Genomic DNA, 25,266 nt, shown 5'->3' on the forward strand with positions numbered 1-25,266 from the left:
TGTGGATGACTCTGCGCCCCGCAACTCTTGGATCATGGGGAGAGTTGTCAAAGCGTTTCAAGATAAAAAGGGACTCGTTCGACAAGTCAAGATCAAGACCAGGACAAGCTGTCTGGACAGGCCTGTCACAAAGATTTGCCTGCTTCAGGAAGCCGAGGACACCTGATGGATTACTTGTTGACTGGACTTGAATGACATGACTTGACTTTTGAACATGAGACATGTGGCACAGACCACACTATCTAGGCTCCGTAAGTTCTGGAACCTCTGGCCTAGAGACACTTACTGACGCATGAAGAACCCGCTTGTTCAAGGACATTGATAATGAGCTATTCTCATATCTGCAAAAAAAAAAGGAAAAGAAAAAAAAATGGATATTGATTGTTTTTCTTGTTTGAATGTATTTTGCATTGAATTATCCCTTGCTACTATTATTGTTGTTAAGTAATTATTATGTTGTAATAATTAGGGGCCGGAATGTAGAGGCAGGGAAAGGTTTCCCACTTTTCACTTGGAGTGTGGGTGTGTCTGTGTGGGTGGGTGTGTCTGTGTGGGTCTGTGTGAGTGTGTGTGTGTGTCACTGATTGCCTAATGAATAGCACCTGCACTGCCTGTGAATCTGTTTTCTTGCCTGGTGCAGGGAGAGAGGAGTGAGGGTGCTGCTATTTCTGTTGACCGCTTAAACTTATTACCACCACATAGTCGAATTCTGCAAGCCTACCTTCATGAAGTATATGTTTGAATTTATGTTTATCGAGTAGGTCAAATAAAACACTCAAATTGCAGTAATGGCTTCATGTTTCCTCCCTTTGGAGTCAGCGCGTCAACAAGATCCCTGTATTCCCCTCTGTGACTAATCTAGTTTTTTGATAGTCATGCAACAAGCATGCTAATTTGAATAAATATAATAATAAATCAGTGGAAGGATTTTGCTCAAGAATGGCGGCTAAACTTTGGATCAAATCAAATTTGAAAAAAAGTACCATGTTGACCAAATTAATTAAATGGAATTTTAATGTTTTGTGTTCAAAAAACACAATATGCCAGACAGAAGAGTACAAAACTGTGAAGATAAGACATTTCACACATTATATCAGAAAACAAAGCTAAAAACTAAATATGAATTGTGCCCATTAGATGTCTACCCCAACAAGAAATTAAATCCAGCTGACATTAAACTTTACTCAGCATTAAAGAAAATAACCAGTGTAAACACCTGAGGGTTCTTTGTAAGAAAAAACTGCAAAGAACATCAACAATTATGTTTTTGTGGACGGACTAGTTTCCTCTTAGGTTTGTGTATCGGCGTTGTCGATAAATCTCTGGACGGTCTGTTTGTCTGGTCCCCACTTGTTGAACAGCTTCTGCAGCATCCGAGCATCCTCCACAGCGTTGTGGGCGTCAAAGCTCTCACCCAGGAAGTGCTTTACCAGTCTCCCCTGAGAATGCTTTGGCAGATCTGGATAAAGATCCCTGCTCAACGGGAGGGTGTCCATGAACCCTGAAACCACCTGCAGGAAGTCTTGCTGTAGGGAGAGCTGTTTCACCACTCGCATGAGAACAGGTACATCAAAACGCCTACCATTGTGCGCTGCCAGAATCACTGGGCTGGGGAACGGGCGAAGGAAGTCCATGAAGGAGGTGAGAACTTTGAGCAGAGGGATGGTCTCCACAGGTTCCCCATTGAGAAACATGGTGCCATCCTCGACGGTGAGGCCTGTGACCAGTGAAGCGCCCCTAGTGATCTCACGGTCTGGGAGGGTGTAGACATTGAAGACCTTCTCTCCACAGACTGCTGACAGCTGGGTGATGGCACAATCACCAGTGTCTGAAAGTAGAGAAGATAACTGTCATGGTGTTTCTGGTGCTCTTCATCTGTTTGAAATGTAAAACTGAACTCAGATGGAAGTGTTGCAAATCATAAACATAGTTTTGAAAATGGATGAAAATCTTAATAAGTCTTCTCCAGCTCACAGGGCTGTGTGTTTAATATCTAATGTCTTTATAAACTCAGGTACAACTATAAGGTCCGTGTGAAGAAACTTTCATTTGTTTCTGTCATGTAGCAGCATCTCTGGTTGGTTTGTGGTCTGGCACTAGTGTTCCTCTATTTTCTGATTATAATGACTCAAAGTGTAACACAGCTCCGTCTCATATCCAACCAAACCAGTTCTCTAGATCTGGTACAGACAAGAGTTGTATGCAAATGTGAGATTAGAGAGAAGAAGAAATAGAAACTGAAATGCAGTGTATTCCTCCTTACCACATAAAGACTCCACCTGATACCTGCTACCAGCTGGAGTCTTCAGATTGCATTTAATAAAGTACTTAAAGGCTGAGTGACACTTTACACATCTAAAGATGGCAACACTTCAGACATTTATTAAGACAGAAACACTTTGTGGGTTTCGGGGTTGATTGCACTAAAATGACAGAATGGGTTGAGGGCAGCTGTAGAGCAAAAGTTATTTCATAAACATAATAGAAATATTTCTTTTTATGCGACTTTCTGAATTATTTATTAAAAACTGCAATGAGACAAGGAAGATGTGTCTGAAAGCTCTTGAGGAGTTCCAGGACAGAAAATGTAAGCTCCAGCAAAGTATTTGGGACTAAAACAAAGAATTTGAATCATTGTCAATTAACCTGTTGATTATTTTCTCAAAGAACTGGTGAGTTTTTTGGTCCATAAAATATTAGGATTTTTTAAAAAGCACTTTATTTGGTCAGATCTCTGAACCTTCATGTTCTGATTTTTTTTTTTTTCCACAATGTGAGTATTTGACTTTCATTTTGACTTTTTAAACTACTGGCTCTGTCTTTAGCATATTTAAAAGCCAATTATTTGATTATTGTTATCATTTTGTAATATTTTGGGGCTCTTACACCTTTATTTTAGAGAAGGGAAAGAGAATAGGGAAAGAAACTGGGTGAGAATGGGGGAAGGACATGAGTGAAGAGGGCCACAAGATGGAATCAAACCCGAGCAGCTCACTATATGGGCTCACAACTTAACCATTAGGCCAAGCCCTTGCCCATTATTTGATTATAAACAAAAATGTTAAATAAAGTATTTTAGCCAAATATTGTTAAGAATTTCAAATCACCACACATGGACTTAGTGAGATTAGTTGAAAATAATGATTATATTTAACTAAATAAATGACACTGTGACTGATAAAGTACAGGCTGACAGATATAAAGACATAAAGGTAAATTTACTTAATCCAGTTGTCTCCAGGTCAAAGAAAACGATAGTTTTGAAGTCAGACATCTGCAGGATAAGAAAACATCAAATAAATATTCAAACATCAGGTGCAGATTTAACAATCAAAGCCAGTTATTCAAAATACTAAACGTGTAACTGTGTTAGAGCTCACCGTGGTTAGTTGTTCAAGGAGTCAGCTAATCTTTCTGTGATAGATTTCCTGTGAAGACAGTCACATCAGATCAGCCTTTATAACCTCAAATATGTTCACCCAGAAGGTAGTGGTACAGCTGGATCACTGTCACATCATTTCGAAACCTAAAACAGTACCGCCCCCCCTCATACCCAGAACATGCAGGCAGCCTCATGTCTGATCAAGTTGTTGCAAGACACTGCATACTTGTCAGGGTGGTAGGGTGCAGTTGTTTCTTGATCTTCTACATTTTAATTGTATTCTTGGCATGAATTATATAACATGACATGATACATTTCTGAATCCCTCAGGCTGTCTTCAGTCCCAATTTCATCAGAGGTGGGACTCTGTGTACAATTTTAATAAAATCAGAATTTTATGATTTGCAAATAATTTAAACCCTAAATGCAATTAAAAATGTTTTTTATAAAATGTATCAAATTTTCAACTTAAAATCGATTTTCTAAAATAAATAAATAAATAAAAAAAGATGTGCTCATTTTTCATTTGATGCCAACAAGACATTTCAGAGCAGTTGGAGCAGGGACAAAAAAAAAAACAGAAAAAAAAAAATTAAATGCCAAAAAGAACACTTGGAGAAGGGCTATCCCTTACTGTTTGGACACTTGTTGCTGGCATCAAATTTAAAATGTGAATATGTTTTGCAGAGGAGATAAATGAAGCGACAGTGGCAAATAGAGAGGGGAATAAAACACTAAAACAGCACACATTGATTGGTGAATATGAAATGGCAAGTGGCTGAAGCAGTATTTACAGTGAGGTGAGCAGTGTTGTGCCAGTTCATACGTAAAATGAACAAGCTCAATGTTCAGTTCACACAAAACAAAAATTTAACTAAGTTCATGGTCCAAAAAATGAACTAGTTCACATTCATCTTTTTAAGTTGCACATATATTCTTTTTAATTTTTTAGATTTATTAGTAGAGCCTAGTAGAGAGTATGTTCCAGTCACCAGCCCCCAATCGTGGACATCTCCTAAACTAAATAAATAACTGTATTCTGCTTTAGAATCATAGACATACAGTTGTGCTCATAAGTTTACATACCCTGGCAGAATTTGTGATTTTTTTTGGCCATTTTTTCAGAGAATATGAATGATAAGAGAAAAACTTTTTTTTCACTCATGGTTAGTGGGTAGTGAAGCAAAATTTTTATCAAACAACTGTGGTTACTCTTTTTATATCATAAAGACAACAGAAACTACCCAAGAAATCATAAATTTTGCCAGGGTATGTAAACTTATGAGAACAACTGTATGTTAAGTGATAAGATCCCAATCAAACACAGGAAAAAATCTGAAGCTTTGAAAACTGAGAAACACAACTCTGTCAGCTGAATATTTGGCTGAAGGATCTCACTTTAACACCCCAATACACAGGGAAAATCTCCTCAAATAAAATGTCTAAGGGGAAAGAAACACTGAACAAACAAACAAACAAACAAACACTAAGAGTGAATTATTCCTCATTCTTTAAAAGCTACACCTCTTTAAAACCGTACCTGTTTTCTGCCCTTCGGGATCCGTCTTGATTCGCTCCTAAAACTCCTCCACAACAGCTGGCTTCACAGGCGCGCCTGCATCTGGTTTGCTGGATGCATAATAAAGCCATGCCGAGTGCCTGTCGGGTGCCGTTAACCTGACTTCGGCTGCCGTAAAACACAGCACTCGGTAACTCTCGGTAACTCTCGATACTTCTCGCACCCTCCCGGAATGTGCGCGGTCGCTCAGAGCCTCCAGAGTGATCTACGCTCATTCATGAGTTGCAGACTGAGCTGTTCAGTTCACCATGGACCAAAATATTGTTGTTTCAGATTGTTTCAGAATGAACTGTTACATTTTGATATTTATGTGGAAAGAAAAGGTTAGCAATAACAGGTAAGCCATGTGATTTTGTAGTGGGCCTAAATTATTATGTGATTAAGAAAGGGACAGGTACTGTAAGTTTTTCACATGTTGTGTTGTCAAACACGTAAGTGAGCAAACTTTATATGAATGAATTTAGACTGGCACCTACGCCCTGTCGGCACTTTCAGATAATTTCCATTTTATCCATATTTGTATTCCTGTTTTGAAATATTCCTCCTTTTAGACACATTTCCATTTTGTAAGGATCTCTTGCATTAATAAAATCATGTTTTGCAATATAAACTGGCTTTAAAAATCTCTGCAGTTGAATTTGTTTTTTTGCATTTGATTATTTATATATATACATATATATATTATTTTTTGTGTGTGATATTTTTGCCTTTATTTGATAGTACAGCTGGAGAGAGATAGGAAATGTGGGGAGAAGAGAGTATGGAAGGACATGCAGAAATGGTCGAGGCTTGAATCGAAGCTGCGACCTCTGCAATTAGGGCTATAGCCTCTGAATATGGGGTGCAAGCTTAGACCGCTAGGCCAACGGTGCCCCTGCATTTGATTATTGATCTGATAGTTTTTCCTTTACCTCGCTGAATCTGTGATAACTGAATCCACCCAGTGATTACAATGAGTTCAAAAGGAATAGAAGCAAACTAAATGCACAAATAGCAAAAATCAGCTTCAAATCATATTTGAAAAAGTATCAAGTTGACCAGAAATATTGAACAGATTTTTAATGTTGTGTTTGGAAAAACAATATGGCAGACAAAAGAAGATAAGACATGTAACAGTATATTCGAAATCACTTCAAAAAATAGACATTATACGCCTTCATGTGTTTGTTGTTACATCCATTATATGTCTCCTCTCAAATTTGATCCAACTGACACTTCATTAATTAACTCAGCATTAAAGAAAATAATCTGTGTAAACAGGTGAGAGAGAACTGTGAAGATAAAACGGCAAAATACAACATCATCTTGTTTTTGTGGTCAGATTAGTTTGACCTCAGGTGTGTGAAGCTTTGTTAAAATAGACACGCCGCGTTGTCGATAAATCTCTGGACGGTCTGTTTGTCTGGTCCCCACTTGTTGAACAGCTTCTGCAGCATCTGAGCATCCTCCACAGCGTTGTGGGCGTCGTAGGTCTCATCCAGGAAGTGCTGTACCAGATTCCCCTGAGAATAACTTGGCAGATTTGGATGAAGATCCCTGCTCAACGGGAGGGTGTCCATGAACCCCGAAACCACCTGCAGGATGTCTTGCTGTAGAGAGAGCTGTTTCACCACTCGCGTCAGAATAGGTACATCTAAATCCCTACCATTGTGCGCTGCCAGAATCACTGGGCTGGGGAAAGGGCGAAGGAAGTCCATGAAGGAGGTGAGAACTTTGAGCAGAGGGATGGTCTCCACAGGTTCCCCTTTAAGAAACATGGTGCCATCCTCGACGGTGAGGCCTGTGACCTTTTGAGATCCCTCACTGATCTCGCTGTTGGGGAGGGTGTAGACATTGAAGACCTTCTCTCCACAGACTGCTGACAGCTGGATGATGTCACACTCATCAGTGTCTGAAAGTAGAGAAGATATGGATAAATAACACCAGAAAAACAAAATAAATGTTTACAGAATGAAGAATAGTTCGAATCCTCATCTCTTTGCAAGAAAACTGATAACTGTGATGGTTTTTCTGGTGCTCTTCATCTGTTTGAAATGTAAAACTGAACTCAGATGGAAGTGTTGCAAATCCTAAACATAGTTTTGAAAATGGATGAAAATCTTAATAAGTCTTCTCCAGCTCACAGGGCTGTGTGTTTAATATCTAATGTCTTTATAAACTCAGGTACAACTATAAGGTCCGTGTGAAGAAACTTTCATTTGTTTCTGTCGTGTAGCAGCATCTCTGGTTGGTTTGTGGTCTGGCACCAGTGTTCCTCCATGTTCTAAATATAATGACTGAAACACAACTCCCTCTCTTATCCAACCAAACCAGTTCTTTATATTTATTTAATTGTATAGACAAGCATTGTATGCAAATGTGAGATTAGAGAGAAGAAGAAATAGAAACTGAAATGCAGTGTATTCCTCCTTACCACATAAAGACTCCACCTGATACCTGCTACCAGCTGGAGTCTTCAGATTGCATTTAATAAAGTACTTAAAGGCTGAGTGACACTTTACACATCTAAAGATGGCAACACTTCAGACATTTATTAAGACAGAAACACTTTGTGGGTTTCGGGGTTGATTGCACTAAAATGACAGAATGGGTTGAGGGCAGCTGTAGAGCAAAAGTTATTTCATACACATAATAGAAATATTTCTTTTTATGCGACTTTCTGAATTATTTATTAAAAACTGCAATGAGACAAGGAAGATGTGTCTGAAAGCTCTTGAGGAGTTCCAGGACAGAAAATGTAAGCTCTAGCAAAGTATTTGGGACTAAAACAAAGAATTTGAATCATTGTCAATTAACCTGTTGGTTATTTTCTTAAATAACTGATGAGTATTTTGGTCCATAAAATGTTAGGATTTTTTAAAAAGTACTTTATTTGGTCAGATCTCTGAACCTTCCTGTTCTGATTTGTTTTGTGTTTTCCACAATGTGAGTATTTGACTTTCATTTTGACTTTTTAAACTACTGACTCTGTCTTTAACATATTTAAAGCCAATTATTTGACTATTGTTATCATTTTGTAATATTTTGGGGCTCTTACACCTTTATTTTAGAGGAGGGAAAGAGAATAGGGAAAGAAACTGGGTGAGAATGGGGGAAGGACATGAGTGAAGAGGGCCACAAGATGGAATCAAACCCGGGCAGCTCACTATATGGGCGCACGACTTAACCATTAGGCCAAGCCCTTGCCCATTATTTGATTATAAACAAAAATGTTAAATAAAGTATTTTAGCCAAATATTGTTAAGAATTTCAAATCACCACACATGGACTTAGTGAGGTCAACTGAAAATAATGATAATATTTTACTAAATAAATAACACTGTGACTGATAAAGTGCAGGCTGACAGATATAAAGAAATAAAGGTAAATTTACCTAATCCAGTTGTCTCCAGGTCAAAGAAAACGATAGTTTTGAAGTCAGACATCTGCAGGATAAGAAAACATCAAATAAATATTCAAACATCAGGTGCAGATTTAACAATCAAAGCCAGTTATTCAAAATACCAAACGTGTAACTGTGTTAGAGCTCACCGTGGTTAGTTGTTCAAGGAGTCAGCTAATCGCTTCTGTGATAAATTTCCTGTGAAGACAGTCACATCAGATCAGCCTTTATAACCTCAAATATGTTCACCCAGAAGGTAGTGGTACAGCTGGATCACTGCCACATCATTTCGAAACCTAAAACAATGACTCACTCCCTCATCTGTACTCTGTACTCCAGCTCCCTCTAAAACCAGAGGAACAGGTGTACAGTGACCAACTGTTGCTCAGCTTCATCTACCAACTTTTTTTACGTATGCCTCTACTCCGCCTGAGCAGCCATCCTCTCACATTGTATACATGAGATACTCCATGTGTCTGTGGCACTATTAACAAGTCATGCTTTTTGTACCATGCACCAAAATGTTTGGTTTGGGTTTAGGGGTCCTTCCCCAGAACATTTTGAGCAGCTAGCACTACATTTCCTGCATTTTGGTGAATATTCATGGGACCATATGTGCTGGAAATTAAACTATGAAAATGGAAAACACATCATAATTAACTACATGGGCATTCATAGGGCACTTTTTTTTAATTTATTTTTTTACATTCGATCCATTAGAGGGGCTGCCAGAGGTCACTTTTTTGCATGCTATACATTTGTGAGGCATTCAGAGGGCACCCATTTTACTTTGAAAGGGCACCAAAGAAGGCCATTTTTAATGTTTATCTACTACAGTGGATTCAAAGAGGGCACTTATGCGCGTTTCTTTCGGACATGATGCCCCCCCCCCCTAAAATCTGGCTTCAAAATTCTCTGCAGTACATTTTGATAAGCAAACTTTTTGTTTGGTTTATGTTTCATTTGATTATTGATCTGATAGTTGTTCCTTTATCTCGCTGAATCTTTGATAAGTGAATCCACTCAGTGATTGCAATGAGGCCAAAAGGAATAGAAGCAAAATAAATAGATAATATAATAGCAAACATCAGGTTCAAATCATATTTGAAAAAGTATCAAGTTGACCAGAAATATTGAACAGTGTTTTAATAAAATACAACATCATCTTGTTTTCGCAGTCAGATTAATTTGACCTAAGGTCAGTTAAGCTATGTTAAAAATATACTCCGCGTTGTAGACAAATCTCTGTATGGTCTGTCTGTTTGGTCCCCACACGTTGAACAGCTTCTGCAGCATTCGAGCATCCTCCACAGCGTTGTGGGCGTCGTAGGTCTGTCCCAGGAAGTAGTTTGCCAGTGTCACCAGAGAATAACTCGCCAGACCATGATAGACATTACTGGCCAGCAGAAAAGAGTCAAGGAACCCCAACACCATGTGCAGGAACTCTTGCTGGAGGGAGAACTGCAGCAGCACTCGCACGAGCATGGGTGCGTCAAAACGCCTGGCACCGTGCGCCGCCAGCAGCACTGGGCGGCTGAAAGCACGAAGGTAGCCCAGGAAGAAGGTGACAGCCTCATACAGAGAGACGGTGTCCAGAGGTTTCCCCCTGCGGTACAGGGTGCCACCGCTGACAGTGAAGCCTGTGGCGATTTTGGCGCTCTCAGTGAGCTCGTGGCGGGGTAGAATGTAGGCGTTGAAGACCCTGTCTCCACAGATTGCTGACAGCTGGATGATGTCACACACAGCAATGTCTGAAAGTTGAGAAGATATGGAAACAAGATAAATATGTTTACAGTATGAAAGATCGTTTCTGGTGCTCTTCAGCTGTTTGATATGTAAATCTGAACTCAAAACAAAATCTATGGAAACTAATTTACCAACCAAACTTAAAGCGGCTGTGAGGAACTTTTGTTTTGTGTCAATTCTGGCGCCCCCTTGTGGACAAAGTGATACCTCTTATCTCTTGTCCTATACATGCAAAAGTAGTGTTTTCAACAAAAGCCTCATCCTGTTGTGTTCAACAGTCAACTTTATCAGGCAATGTGATTATTTTCCATGAAAACAGTCAAAGAAAGGCTGTTTCTGAAGCAAGATGTCCATTATCTGGTCTGGGACCTACCCCCCCAGGGCGGTTTCAAGCATTAAAAATTACAACAGAGAAGGTGTCAGTGTTGTTGTAGATGGTCTTGCTTGCTATTGAAGGTTATAAAGAGGCATCAGTATCATTTTCAGTCTGTTTCTCAGCCAGTTCAAAACTCCTCACAGGGCCTTTAAGCATGAACTCAACTGTGATTTAATTGGTCTTTAAAATTTATGAAAAATCTTGACAAATCTTCTCCAGCCCATGTGGCTCTGTATTTAATATTCAATGATATCTCTTTAATCTATGTGATTAATGATAGGAATGTCTATATCATGAAACTTTCATATTTTCTGTCATTTAGCAGAGGCATCCTGTGTCACAGGAAGTATCTGACTGGTCTGTGGTTGGGCTGGGCACCATAGTGTTTCCTCTGTTGTATAATTGTGATCCCTCAGAGTGTAAAGCTCCGCCCCTTTTCAAAACAAACCATGAGCTTTCATTCCTCGAGAATTGGAAGTAGCACAGGAGACAGGAGTCAGACGTGATTAGATTAGAGAGCAAGAAAAATTGAAACTGAAACACACAGTTCTTTCTTATCATAGAAAGACTCCACCTGATACGTGCAGTCTTCAGATTGGAACGATACAATATCAAAAGGTTGGTTAGTTCTGATCAGAGCACCTTTTTTATTTTGGTTTGATGGCAGCCAAAGACAGCAACATTTAAATGAAGACAGAAATACCCAGTTTGTTAGTTGATTGTGCACAAAATGATGCAATATTTAGAGCAATATTGTCAAACAAAACTAAGCTCATATAACCTTAATAATATTTTGGTTTTAGTCTGAATTACTATTTCATTTGAGTAAAACATCTGCAGTAAAATAAAGAGGATGTCTCTGTCAGTTCTAGAGAATAGGAATGTGTCAAGAGGGGTGACCAAGGGTGACATTACCCACCTTAAAATCTGGTTGGCCACTCCAAAATCATGATTGGCTTTATGTCTTGTCAGAGGTTGGACTTATTGCAAAATAGATAATTTGCATGTGTTGACAGGTGAGCAGTCGATTTCTTTGAATTGCCTTGGTCTAAAATATTTTTATGTATTTAAGGAATTAGATTTATGAGTTACCCCTCTGACGAGTTTCTAAATTAGACACAGGAATATGACAGCCGTGTGATACTTTAATGATAGTTGTTATGTTAATTAATAAGAGATGACAGAGAATGTAAATGCTATGAATTTTTGTGTATCCAAGGATAGAAAGTGGATAACTAATGCCAGATTGTATGAGGGTTCAGCTTAAATAAAACAATCAAAGACTGAAAGGGATATTTCAAATTATTATTATTATCATTATTTTTATTATTATTTGTAAACTCATCTGTTGTTTATTTTTCTAATAACCGATAAACTGTTAGGTGTATTTAAAAAAAAATAAAAAATTTAAGTTTCTTTTTTTGTCCAATTACTATTATGTCCTAAATGTCATTTGTTTTGTCAAAGTACTTTAATTTCATTTTGGACTATTTTTATTTCTTTTTTTTTTTAATCTTTAACATTTTCTTGAGCTAATTCATTTCTTGCAAACATTGTAAACAGTTAAAAACAATTAAAACAGTTTGCACAGGGAGTTAGTTAAGTTACAGAATTATGATTATATTTAACGTAATAAATTACACTGTGACTGATCAAGTAGAAGCTGACGCTTATAAAGACATAAAGATATGAATGTAATATTACCTAATCCAGTGGTCTCCATGTCAAAGAAAACAATGCTTTTGAAGCGAGACATCTGCATGACAAAAGAAGAGCTACATATTACACATCCAGTGTTTTAATCTAAGTAATTCAAAAGTAATTGTTTCTAATAATGAAACTGAGTATGGACTCACCGTGGACAGTGGTTCGTTGGATAATTGATGAATCCAATGAATCTCCTTTCTGGACTCAGCTGTTTACAGCCCGACACAACAATAGCTATTTTTTTGTAGCCTACCGTGAAGGTGGAATCTTCCCTGCTGTTTGCTTACTTACACTTTTCTCCAGGTGGTTGATGGGAAGTTTAAAAAAAAAACAGCCTATTGTTTTGGCAACTGTCGTGCAGACGACTCAAGAGAATGAAACTTATTCTATAGCTTATGTCTGAAAACAAAATCAGTTCTTAATGAAACACACAATGAACAAAGCAGTACGAATATTATGTATGAACAAATAGAATCAAGATAAAAATAAAGTGAACAGATACAAACAAAGACTAAACAACCCTCCCAGTTGAATAGTAGTCTATACACCCAACGTCATGCATTTGCTTAAGTATTTCCATTTTGTGCAAAGCAATGTAAAGTCTCCACTAATCTGGATGCCTGCACATTGCTCTTCACTCCAGCAACAACTGTAGAAAGATCCCTTTTTTTGCTTCCTTTTTTAACTTCACTTCCTTTCATAGGCTGTGTTCCTTTCACCATACTTCCATTTTTGGCCTTTTGAGCATGCAAGAAAAAGGGACACAGCCTTGAGGACTGTGGTCAGAAAAGCCCCCAAAGTTACTGGTTTGAGACTATGATAAAACATCCTTGTTTTATGGCTCACTGTCGTTACCATACTTGTATATATTTTTTTCAGGAATATCATTAAAAGATTCAGAGAATCTAGAGAGATCTCTGTACAAAAGGGACAGGCCTGAACACCAATATTTGATGGCCATGATTTTTGGGCCCTCAGGCAGCACTGCATTCAAAATAGACATGACTCTGTAGTGGAAATCACTGCATGGGCTCAAAATCCCCTTCAGAAACCATTGTCTGTGAACACAATTTGTCTCTGCATTCACAAATGCAAGTTAAAACCGCACCATGCAAAGAGGAAACCATATATAAACATGATCCAGAAACACTGACTGACAAATCAAAATTTGACATTCATTTTAGAAATCATGGACACTTGTTCTCAAGAAGAGGGACAACTTGGCCTGTAATCAGTGCACAGGTCAAAAGCCAGCATCCCTGATGATATGGGGATGCATATTTGCCCATGTCATAGCTTATATATTTTGGAAGGCGCCATTAATGCTGAACAATAGTTGTTGCAACATACTGTCATCCAGACAATGCCTTTTTCAGGGAAGATATTGTATAATAGCAAGAAGATGCCAAACATTTTGCACGTATTACAGGATCAGCGCTCTGTAGTAGAGGAGTTAGGGTGATAAACTGGCCTGCCTGCAGTGCAGATTTGTCACCTATTAACCACATTTGATGCATCATGATGCAAGAATTATGACAAAGGAGACCCTGAACTATTGAGCAGCTGAAATCCTTTATCAGGCAAGAATGTGACTACAATTCAAAACTCCAGAAACTGCTCTCCTTTGTTCCACAACATTTAAGAAGAGGTGACGCAACACAATGGTTAACATGCCTTTGTCCCTTACTGTTTTAAAACATGTTACTGGCATCAAATTGAAAATATGTGTATTCCATAAGATAAATGAAGAGACAATGGCAAATAGAGAGGTAGATTAAATACTGAAACAGCACACAGCCTGGCTGCAGTGTTGAGCCAGTTCACACATAAAATGAACAAGCTCAAAGTTAAGTTCAGTCCCCAGCCCTCAATCATTTACATTTCCTGCACTAAATAAATAACTGTATTCTACTTTAGAATCATAGACAGATGTTAAGTGATAAAATCCCAATTAAACACAAGAAAAAATGTGAAGCTTTGAAAACTTAGGAACACAACTCTACGATCTGTCAGCTGAATATTTGGCGTAAGGATCTGACTTTAACACCCCAAAACACAGGGAAAAAACTCCTCAAATAAAATGTCTAAGGGAAAAGAAACACTGAACAAACAAACAAACACTAAGAATGAAATATTCCTCATTCTTTAAAAGCTACACCTCTTTAAAACCGTACCTGTTTTCTGCCCTTCAGGATCCGTCTTGATTCGCTCCTAAAACTGCGCCACAACAGCTGGCTTCACAGGTGCGCCTGCATCTGGTTTGCTGGATGCATATTAAAGCCATGCCGAGTGCCTGTCGGGTGCCGTTAACCTGACTTCGGCTGCCGTAAAACACAGCACTCGGTAACTCTCGGCAACTCTCTATACTTCTCGCATCCTCCCGGAATGTGCGCGGTCGCTCAGAGCCTCCAGAGTGATCTACGCTCATTCATGAGTTGCAGACTGAGCTGTTCAGTTCACCATGGACCAAAATATTGTTGTTTCAGATTGTTTCGGAATGTATTGTTACATTTTGATATTTATAAGAAAAGGTTATCTACAACAGGTAAGCCATGTGATTTTGTAGTGGGCCTAATTTATTATGTGATTAAGAAAAAAAGGGGCAGCTACAGTAAGTTTTTCTTCTTCCTGCTCCTGATTGTTCATGCACAGTGTGTAAGTATTTTTCGAAGTTGTGTATCATACGTGCTGTCAAATACCATTTTGTTTTGTTTTGCATTGTTAAAATTCCTCCTCGCTGTCTAAATGCTTACTTTGGTATCTGAACCACGCTTTGTTTGTCTTTGTTTTTTTTCAAGGGGCTATATAAATATAGTTATTATTATTATGTTAAGTGAGCAAACTTAATATGTTTATTTTATTTTATAAACTCCAACTCTAACCTCTTTTAAATCAAAGATTAAGACTTTTTTATTTGCCACTGCCTTCCTATATTAGTTTATTTTAACTCGTTTTAAATGCAAATTTAGATTTTATTTTTAATATATTTCTAATTTTCCTTTTCTTTTCTGTTTTATTATATTTGTTATTTTGATTGTGTTCTTTTATGCTTGTCTGAATATTTCCAATGCTTTAAATGTTTTAATGTAAAGCACATTGAGTTGCCCTCGTGTATGAAATGCGCTATACAATAAAGTTGCCTTGCCTTGCCTTGTATTGTATTATTTTATTATTCATCGTGTCATGCACCAGAAAGGTGCCCATCCCGTATGGACTTACAAGATACTACAAAAACAAAACAAAATAAAACAAAATAGGAGCAACAACATGAGAAGAAAAGGAAAAAGAAGAGAGCAGTTGCAATACTGCAAATGTCCAGCAATGACCTAAAGTAATTAAAAAGCAGTGGTACACTTCAGACATTTGACAGTGACAACAACTGAATCAGTCATACAGTGTGCTCCTAGCAGCGTTTAACATAAACTGAGAAAACTGAAACACTTTGTGTGTAAACAGTTACTGAAGTCTATCTTCATCAGGCATGGAAAACAAATCAGGACAGTTTTCTAACATTTTGTTGAAAAGATGACACCTGAGATCGTGATATGATGGACAGTAGAATAAAAAGTGCATTTCATTTTCAACTTCCTCCAGATTACACAAGGAGCACTTTCTCTCCTCCTCTGGAACAGAGTGGAAGCAGCCTGTTTATAATGCCAAAGGAAGGATACCAAATCTAAGTTGAGCACAGACAGACCTCTGAGCTCTGGTTAGGTTAAGAGTGACATAAAGCTCTGGGTGATACATGGGTGATACATTTTTTTTGAACAGACAGTATGTTGAATAAATTTAGACTGGCATTTACCCCCTGCCAGCACTTACATAATTTCCAATCTGTGATAACTGAATCCATCCAGTGATTACAACGAGGCCAAAAGGAATAGAAGCTAAATAAATTTACAAATAGCAAATTTAATCCAACTGACACTTCATAACTTTACTCAGCGTGAAAGAACATAATCTGTGTAAACACCTGAGAGTGAACTGTGAAGATAAAACGGCAATATACAACATAATCTTGTTTTCGGGGTCAGATTGGTTTGACCTAAGGTCTGTGAAGCTATGTTAAAATGCATACGCTGCATTGTAGACAAATCTCTGTACAGTCTGTCTCTTTGGTCCCCACACCTTGAACAGCTCCTGCAGCATTCGAGCATCCTCACCAGCGTTGTGGGCGTCGTAGGTCTGTCCCAGGAAGTAGCTTACCATGTACACCTGGGAATAACTCGCCAGACCATGATAGACATTTTTGGCCAGCAGGAAGGTGTCAAGGAACCCCGACACCATTTGCAGGAACTCTTGCCGGAGGGAGAGCTTTCTCAGCACTCGCATGAGCACAGGTGCGTCAAAACGCCTGGCACTGTGCGCCGCCAGCAGCACTGGGCGGCTGAAAGAACGAAGGAAGGCCAGGAAGGAGGTGACAGCCTCATCCAGAGGGATGGTGTCCAGAGGTTTCCCCTTGAGGTACAGGGTATCATCGCTGACAGTGAAGCCTGTGACGTTTTTGGCGCTTTCAGTGAGCTCGCAGCGGGGGAGAGTGTAGGCGTTGAAGACCCTGTCTCCACAGACTGCCGACAGCTGGATGATGTCACACACAGTAGTGTCTGAAAGTAGAGAAGATATGGAAACAAGATACATATGTTTACAGTATGAAAGATCGTTTCTGGTGCTCTTCAGCTGTTTGATATGTAAATCTGAACTCAGAACAAAATCTATAGGAACAAATTTACCAACCAAAGAGCCTTTTTTAGCATATATGATCAGCATGATCAGAGTTTTGATGATTGGGTGGCAGCGTGGAAATGAGCAAAGTCAGGGATGCACGATGGAGAAGTAATGGAACTGTGTGTGTGTGTGTGTGTGTGTGTGTGTGTGTGTGTGTGTGTGTGTGAGTGTGAGTGTGAGTGTGTGAGCATAAATTAACTCATGAATTTTATTAAAATCTTTGTTGGAATCACATTCACTGAAAGTCACGAGCCTAATTAATGACTTCCTTTTTTTTAAAAAAAGGGGTTTCGATCAGAATCACTGAATGTAAATGTTGCTGTAGAGCTCAATGATAGGATGGTGACTAATGACTACAGCTGCTGATTGGAAACGTAAGCATAAACTCAACTGTGATTTAATTGGTCTTTAAAATGTATGAAAAATCTTGACAAATCTTCTCCAGCCCATGTGGCTCTGTATTTAATATTCAATGATATCACTTAAATCTATGTGATTAATGATCAGAAGGTCTATATCATGAAACTTTCATGTTTTCTGTCATGTAGCAGAGACATCCTGTGTCACAGGAAGTGTCTGACTGGTCTGTGGTTGGGCATCATAGTGTTTTCTCATTTCCTTTGTTGTGTAATTGTGATGACTCAAAGTGTAAAGCTCCGCCCCTTTTCAAAACAAACCATGAGCTTCTATTTCTCGAGAATTGGAAGTAGCAAAGGAGACAGTAGTCATTTGCATACTTGATTAGATTAGAGAGCAGAAAAAATAGAAACTGAAACGCACAGTCTGTTCTTTCTTATCATAGAAAGAATCCACCTGATACGTGCAACAGCTGCAGTCCTCAGAGTGGAATGATACAATATTAAAAAAGTTGGTTAGTTCTGATCAGAGCACCTTTTTAATTCACTGTGATCGCAACCAAAGATAGCAACAATTAAATCAAGACAGAAATGCCCAGTTTGTTAGTTGATTGTTCACAAAATGATGCAATATTTAGAGCAATTGTCAAACAAAACTAAGCTCATACATATAACCTAAATATTTATTTTCAATGCAACCTTTTTGACATTAACAGGTGAGCAGTAGATTTCTTTGAATTGCCTTTGGATTAACATATTTTTATATCTTTATTATATATAAAAAATAAAATATATTCAAAAAAATATTTGTAATATATGTATATTAAAAATATATTTATTTTATCTTTATTTAAGAAAATGGATTTAGCTTAAGAGATTTACGAGTCACCACTCTTATTAGTATCTCAATGAGACACATGAATATGACAGCTGTGTGATACTTTAATGATAGTTGTTATGTTAAATAACAAGAGAAGACAGAGAATGTAAATGCATGAATTTTTGTTTTGTTATTGTTATACCTGATAAACTGTTAGGTCTACTGTCAATTTTTTTTTTTTTTTTTTGTCCAATCGCTATTTTGTCCTAAAATGGCATTTTAAATTTCTTTTTTTTTTTACTCTTTGACTTTTTCTTGAGCTAATTATTTTTTATTACACTAGAATAATTTAATTTAATAGTTTAAACTAATAAATTAACTAAGCTCTGTAAGATAAATGTAAAAATAAAGAGTTAATTTGTAAAAACAGATATCTCCATTTTTATACATTTAAAAAAAAAATCTTTTTAATTAAGAATTTTAATAAAGTTACATTTTTAAGATACCTCTGATTAGTAATGTCATTTTGACTTAGTCAAAGCTACCCAACTTCAATTGATTGATAGTACCAAAAGCTAGTAATAGAAAAAATATATTTTTCGAAACATTTTTAATTTTTTTTATTTTAAAGTAAGTTATCTGTTTTTGCAAATTAACTCTTCAAGTGTATTTTAAACAACATTGTTAACAGTTAAAACATTTTGCACAGGGAGTTAGTGAAGTTGCATAATTATGATTATATTTAATGTAATAAATAACACTGTAAGCCATAATAAGACATGAATGTAATATTACCTAATCCAGTGGTCTCCAGGTCAAAGAAAACGATGGTTTTGAAGTCAGACATCTGCAGGATAAAAGAAGAGATCAATATTACAAATCAAAGTAATTCAAAAGTAATCCTTAAAAAATAATCCCTAATCAAGAAACTGTGTCTGAACTCACCGTGGACAGAGGTTTGTGGGGTCAGCTGATTGTTCCTGTGACTGTGATCTCATGTGAAGTCACATCAGATCAGCTGTAATTTATAACCTCACCTCTCTTCATCCGGAGGTAGTTTCAGGTGAATCACTGCCAGAGCATTTCAAAACTTAAAAAACATCAGCTGGAACCCGACTTTCATTTTAGTGGAACAGAAACTCGACGTGTTGTCGTGCTTTCTTTTCTCTCCCCTGTGTGGATCTCCTCCCCGGACTCAGCTGTCCGACACAACTCGACAATAGAGAGGTTTTTTTTGTAGCCTACCGTGAATTGGAATCTTCCCCGCTGTTCGCTTACTTTCACTTTTCACCAGGTGGTTGACAGGAAGTTAAAAAAAAACAGTCTTTTGTTGTGGCAACTGTCGCGCAGACGACTGAAGAGAATGAAACTTATAATAAAGCTTATGTCTGAAAATAAAATCAGTTCTTATAATGAAACACAATGAACAATGCTCTGACAGCACTACACATAGGATATTACCTCTAAATAAATAGAGTTGAGATACAAATAAAGTGAACAGATACAAACAAAGAATAAAAAACCCTGCTAGTTGAATAGTAGTCTATTCACCCAACGTCATTCATTTGCTTAAGCATTTCCATTTTGTGCAAAGCAATGTAAAGTCTACTAATCTGGATGCCTGCACATTACTCTTCACTCCAGCTTCAACTGCAGAAAGGATCCTTTTTTTGCTTCCTTTTTTAACTTCACTTCCTTTCATAGGCTGTGTTCCTTTCACCATACTTCCATTTTTGGCCTTTTGAGCATGCAAGAAAAAGGGACACAGCCTTAATGGTAGCACACCTCTGTTAACAGTACGCACTGGAGCTGTCTTTCCAAAGGAGTAATTTGCATGCAGTATGAAAATGTTTGGGACATACAGATTGATCATAAAATGTTTCCTTGCACATTGACCTTTTCACATTTGATGTGCATACTGCAAAATTTGAATATTGTTTGTTTCATTGGATGTTCAGAACATAATCCAGCATTGTGCTCTCAGTAGCTCTGTGAGAGTGCAGAATCTTCCACTGCATAGAGGACTGTGGTCAGAAAAGCCCCCAAAGTTACTGGTTTGGAACTTTGATCAAACATCCTTCCTTTTTTTCTCACTGTAGTCTTTTTCTGGTAAATGATAAAGTTCAGGTTCTAGATCAAAACTGCCAAGCGTAATGTTGACAACGTAGTGTGTGCTAGATGTAAACGGTAAGTGGACTTTCTGTGGTCTTCACCATCACCCATTCACATCACATTCATGCACTAAAAATGGAGGCTGTTATGTAAAGTGTCCATCAGTATCAACCAATCCTTTTCACACACATTCACACACCACTCACTAAGCTACCGACAATTTGGAGTATGGTGTCTTGCACAATGACACTGTGGCATGAGGACAGAAGGAGCCTTGATATCACCACCATCCTACCAATGACACACAGCCGCACCCATCTGTTACAACATCCTCCTTCTGTTTTGTTTTTTGGCACCAGGCTTACATACTTTAATCCTTATCTGGCACATTTGTGCTTGTCAATAATTGACTGGTTTTGTTTTCCCTCTATGCCACCTCCTTATACCTGATTACAAATATCCAACATTTGCAGTATCTCCTCAGATGTTAGAGTATCTGGACTGCCAAGCCTTTACTTTGTTAATTCTTTGGTTTTTATTCAGATTCTAAGATCTTTTAAGGAAGATGTTGGATAGTGTTAAGGTAACTGGCATAACTGATACATAAGATATGAAGATAAACCAGTTAATCCACCTCAAATTATTTCAAAATTCATATCAATATGACAATGAATTTTATTTATTCCTTTTGAATACTATTAATTTAACTTTTAACATGTATTCTATTATCATCCCCCATGTGTTTAAATGTGTTCCTTGTTCATTATGAGTCAGAGCTTTGGAAAACACCAAAGTTGAAAGAAGGCATTCCCACTCAAGACATGTGATGTGAGGAGAACATGCCGTTCATACGGTGGTTTTGCTGTTTGTGTCAATTGTGCTGCTAAACCAAAAGTAGACAATGAAACTGTGCAACTTTACATTCATAGATGACACAAAACTCTAACTAATGTAGAGAAAAGTTATTAAAAGATGTAACCAACACATGATATACCAATATTTATTATTCTAAACTATTCTGTGCTTCTGTTCATACTTTTATTATTATTTTAATTTAATTGAATCATATTATATCTTATTTTATTCTTTATTATTCTTATTCTTCTTTCTATCAATATTCTGATATTCTTACTAATTGTTTATAAGAGCAACTATAATGTAAAGTATTTCTGAATCTGATTCCTGATTCTTTTTTTTTTTTTTTTAAGTTATATTTTTGGCCCTTTTGCCTTTATTTGATAGGACAGCTGAAGAGAGACAGAAAATGTGGGGAGTAGAAAATGGGGAAGACATGCAGGAAATGGTCAACTGGCGGGGAATCGAGCTGGTGACCCCTGTGATGAGGACTGTAGCCTCTGTATATGGGGCACTTAGACCACTAGGCCACCAGCACCCCAGATTCCTGATTCATTTTAACCCCAAAAAATAAACCAGTCATAAAGATGTAAACAGAAAGGTAGAACCAGAATAGATTCACAACTTTCTTCTTCTTGTTAAAATGAGAGGATAAAAGTCAGAAAAGAAGAATAGAAATTAAGATAATTATTCAATTATGAAATCATTTTGATTTTCCAGCTTTCTCACCTTCACAGCAGATGATAGCAGCCAGGTCACCGTCGTCCAGCTCCAGCCTGTGAAACTTCATTGCAAACTGGATCTTGGGCTCCATCAAGTCACTGATAAATAAAAATTCTGATGCCAAACTCTGAGAAAACTGGGACCTTTTCATTCACACAAGTCATATGTTGTTCTGTTGTTGAAACTTGAAGTGAAGCTGTGAATCTTATGTTGTAAAGAAACCATATGTGATGTTACAAAGCAGAAAAAGAAGATGACCTTTCAAAGTAAAAGCTAATTTCTCTGTGGGTCCCTTTCGACAAACATGACTCAACTCAGGTGTGTTTGGCTGCACTTTTGCTTTTTTAATAAGCAGATGAATTCCCCCCATAAAGTCTTTTTTTCTTACAACCATAGACATGTTGGTATCATAAAAAAAGAAATATAACACAATTTGCACCTTTTACATAACTGTGTCCAGAGTGGTGCAGACAAAGAGACACAAGACACTTTTTTTTTCTGCTGCGTAGCACAAACATGACAGTCTGAGTGTGGCCTGTTCAAATGTAGCCATGATTAATAGTAGATAATGAACCGTACACAGGATAATATATCCTTTTATAACAGATTCTTTTAAACCAATGTACATCCCAAAAGCATGATCATAAATAGTACACACACTGTGTATAAAAGAGGAACAAAAACAACCAGAAAAAGCAGAGCATGCCTTCCAGTGACAGGTACATTCACTTTTTTTCTTCCTTATTATTATTATTATTATTTATTTTTTTGCATTATGGACAATCTGAACATGTACAAAGACCATCCCATTAAATACCAGCGTAGAGATACTTGACCTGGAATCAGTTTTGTCCTTTAGCTCACCTCAGAAACGGTTTCTTTTTTTCTAAACAGGACTACGGTTTATGTTAACAAAAGACAACACTGTGCAAGTCTCCACACCTGCATGAAAACTGAGATCAGCAGTCTTACCGACACTTCCAACTTCAAGGTAAGTTAAATAACACTGATTATGTGGGTGAGACCGGAGCTAGGTTACCAAAGTATCTGATGACAGACACAGAGATCTGAGACATCATTGCTGTTTAGCAGCAAGTACGCCCTTTAGACTGGTTAGTATACTGACAGGATAATGTATGGACAGAGACAGAGAGAGTGAGACTATGCAGAAAGACACGGACGGTATGAATGAGATGCTACTTATTATTGTCTGATTAACAGGCAGATTAAACGCTACTTTTACAAGCCAAGGAGAAGGAAAACGAGGAGGAAGAGGAAGAAGAAGAGTGCTCTGGATGGCTCAGAGGACATGATGGACGGTCTGATAGTGTAGGGGAGTGCATCAGTTTCCCCACAGGTGTAATAAAAGTCAGACTAGTGACACATTTTGTAACTCTGAGTTTGTTTTAGTGTCACCCGATGGCTGCCGAGACTTTTTCCCCTTTCACAAAAAGAACGACTTTTGGATGGAAATACCAGCGAACGTGTGTGTAGAGAGTACAACACATGCACAAAGTGGGAGTGTATACAGTGGCAGGGGTTACTCATCCATTCAATCAGACATGCACACACAAACACACATACTTAGAAAGGAAACAAATGGCTTTCATCTGAGCAAAAATAAACCATGAAACAATATTGACAGCAAAAACATGTCATCTTTGATATCAGTAACAACACCTATAATACAGCAATAATATATTTATATTTAAAAAAATTCAAGTCCTGATGTAGTAACACTGATGTTTGTGGATAAAAACAGAAGAAAAAAACATGGAAAAGAGGAGCTTGCAGGGAAAGGCAGATACAATACACTTATGGCTGATTGACAGTTGACCCCTCAGGTTTAAGTAAACGTGACACCAGACGACACGCAGCACTGTGAGCGCACATCCACAGCTTCCTTCTATCATTTTTCAGGAGTAGAACTGGCTCTGTTCATTGTAACATAGGAAAAGAAAAGAAAAGTAAATGGAGCAAGCACAGAAACAAAAAGTGGAACCTTGACTCCAGACACTTCACTTTGCAAAAACAGAGAACAAGAAATAGAGATTAACCAACATTAACGACCCAGGAGCAGCACTGGACTTTTCTTCTCTATGTACACTTTTTTCCTCTGCAACATAATAATATTAATAATAATTATAATAATAACAATAATAATGATGTAACATACAGCTGTAACATACTTCTGTACAGTCTCTTCAAACTGACGTAGGAAAAAGTGTGATGGAGTAGCATGCAGCCTCTCGGCTGGTGTGTCCTGTGTAAACGTGAAAAAGCAGACTTAGCTTTGCGCTGGTTACAGACAAAACGTCCGCCAGTTCAGACAGTCAGTCAGTATGGCTACATTTCTTCTGGGTGACTGCCCACATGCTCAAAAAGAAAGATGGGGGCACTATAAGATTTGGCTTTGCAGGTGTGGGTATTCGAAGCTTCTCACTCCCCGTCCTATTCTTCTTCTCTCTCTCTCAGCTGACCCCCGGGGCTCCAGCAGGGGTCAACAGCACTGAAATCAGATGGGCAACAAACATGGCCGACCACATCTTTTCACATCACTCTGCTCCAATTTGTCATCACTTTTTCTGTTCATTTGTCCCTCTGTGATTCCTCTCCTGTAACTCCCAAAGATTTCTGCTCTTCCTGGACCAGGAGAGGAGGGGATGGGCACCGAGGAGGGGTTCAAACCTCGCCCCGTTACCAGCCTCGTTTGACCCCAGACTCTCCCTCCTCTCCTTCTCGTACAGCTGAGGCGGCGGTCGGCTTTTCCCATCTTTTTTCATCTTCACACCATAAACTCATTGCTGCCGTACAGTACCAGCTGCTGTGGCCCCGAGCCAAAGTCCGAGTCTCTTCGGTGGCCCCCCGTGGGGTCCCGTGGGGAGCTGCGGCTGAGTCGGAGCCTGTGCCGAGTCTTACCTGTTCTTTGGCTCCCTTCTGCCTCCAGCGGGGTCCCCAGCCCACAGGTGGTGAGCAGGGGTCCCGAGGAGGAGGAGCGGAAGCGGTAGTGAGGTAAGGGAGAGCCAGAAGCGTTGGAGGAGAGAGAGGAGGAGGGATGGTAGGAGGAGGAAAGTGTGGAGGTGGAGTCTGCAGAGTCCTGGGAGTCGGGCTGACGGTGCAAAGTTCGTCTGCCCTTAGCCTCAGACTTCCTAGAGCGATAAGTGCCACGGTCTGCAGAGAGAGAAAACAAACAGAGTTAGAAACAGGTTCTCCAAAACTTAATCATTCAGTGGTTTATTAAAGAAACATTCTGATCACACAGTTCATCCATGTGGTTGTGCTTGCTGATGGAAAGTTGTCCAGCTTGCTTAACTTTTATTGTTGTAACTATACATTCATACCGATGGTAAACAGACACACTGTTTAGGGTGTAAGGCGTAATGTAATCGACTCTTTCACCAGCTTTAATCACGCGCTTCTCTTCATTAGCTTACACATTAAGAGATACAACCCGGATTCAAAGGTGAGTAACAAGCTGAGCCCCATAATCAGGCACACAATAT

At 38.3% G+C, this 25,266-nt stretch overlaps 3 protein-coding genes across 5 annotated transcripts in view; all 3 read right to left on the reverse strand.

Moving 5' to 3' along the window:
• Positions 1–996: 996 nt before the first annotated feature.
• On the reverse strand, positions 997–5,061 carry LOC117815063 (DNA polymerase III PolC-type-like). Its single transcript, XM_034686721.1, has 4 exons — positions 4,923–5,061; positions 3,381–3,428; positions 3,223–3,274; positions 997–1,828 (listed from the first exon to the last, which is right to left on the reverse strand). Exons 3-4 carry the CDS (start codon positions 3,272–3,274, stop codon positions 1,290–1,292), a joined length of 591 nt encoding a protein of 196 aa, XP_034542612.1. The 5' UTR covers positions 3,381–3,428; positions 4,923–5,061; the 3' UTR covers positions 997–1,289.
• A 944-nt stretch (positions 5,062–6,005) lies between these two features.
• LOC117815062 (DNA polymerase III PolC-type-like) lies at positions 6,006–14,527 on the reverse strand. Of its 3 annotated transcripts, XM_034686720.1 has the most exons (4): positions 14,347–14,527; positions 8,493–8,541; positions 8,335–8,386; positions 6,006–6,852 (listed from the first exon to the last, which is right to left on the reverse strand). In XM_034686720.1, the coding sequence occupies exons 3-4, from the start codon at positions 8,384–8,386 to the stop codon at positions 6,314–6,316; spliced, it is 591 nt and encodes a 196-aa protein (XP_034542611.1). In that variant the 5' UTR covers positions 8,493–8,541; positions 14,347–14,527; the 3' UTR covers positions 6,006–6,313. The 3 variants fall into 3 exon arrangements, with proteins under 3 accessions (XP_034542611.1, XP_034542610.1, XP_034542609.1); XM_034686719.1 differs by lacking the exons at positions 6,006–6,852; positions 8,335–8,386; positions 8,493–8,541; positions 14,347–14,527 and adding exons at positions 9,473–10,094; positions 12,170–12,221; positions 12,322–12,561; XM_034686718.1 differs by lacking the exons at positions 6,006–6,852; positions 8,335–8,386; positions 8,493–8,541; positions 14,347–14,527 and adding exons at positions 9,473–10,094; positions 12,170–12,240; positions 12,322–12,561.
• Positions 14,528–22,084: 7,557 nt separating this feature from the next.
• LOC117814569 (unconventional myosin-IXAa-like) overlaps positions 22,085–25,266 on the reverse strand; it is a 121,877-nt gene continuing 118,695 nt past the window's right edge. Inside the window, exon 43 of the mRNA XM_034685969.1 lies at positions 22,085–24,934. Coding sequence (XP_034541860.1) covers positions 24,549–24,934 — 386 coding nt within the window. The 3' untranslated portion in view covers positions 22,085–24,548. The remainder of the gene's footprint in view (positions 24,935–25,266) is intronic.

Source organism: Notolabrus celidotus, chromosome 6, assembly GCF_009762535.1.
Source record: "Notolabrus celidotus isolate fNotCel1 chromosome 6, fNotCel1.pri, whole genome shotgun sequence".
Classification (NCBI taxonomy): domain Eukaryota; kingdom Metazoa; phylum Chordata; class Actinopteri; order Labriformes; family Labridae; genus Notolabrus; species Notolabrus celidotus.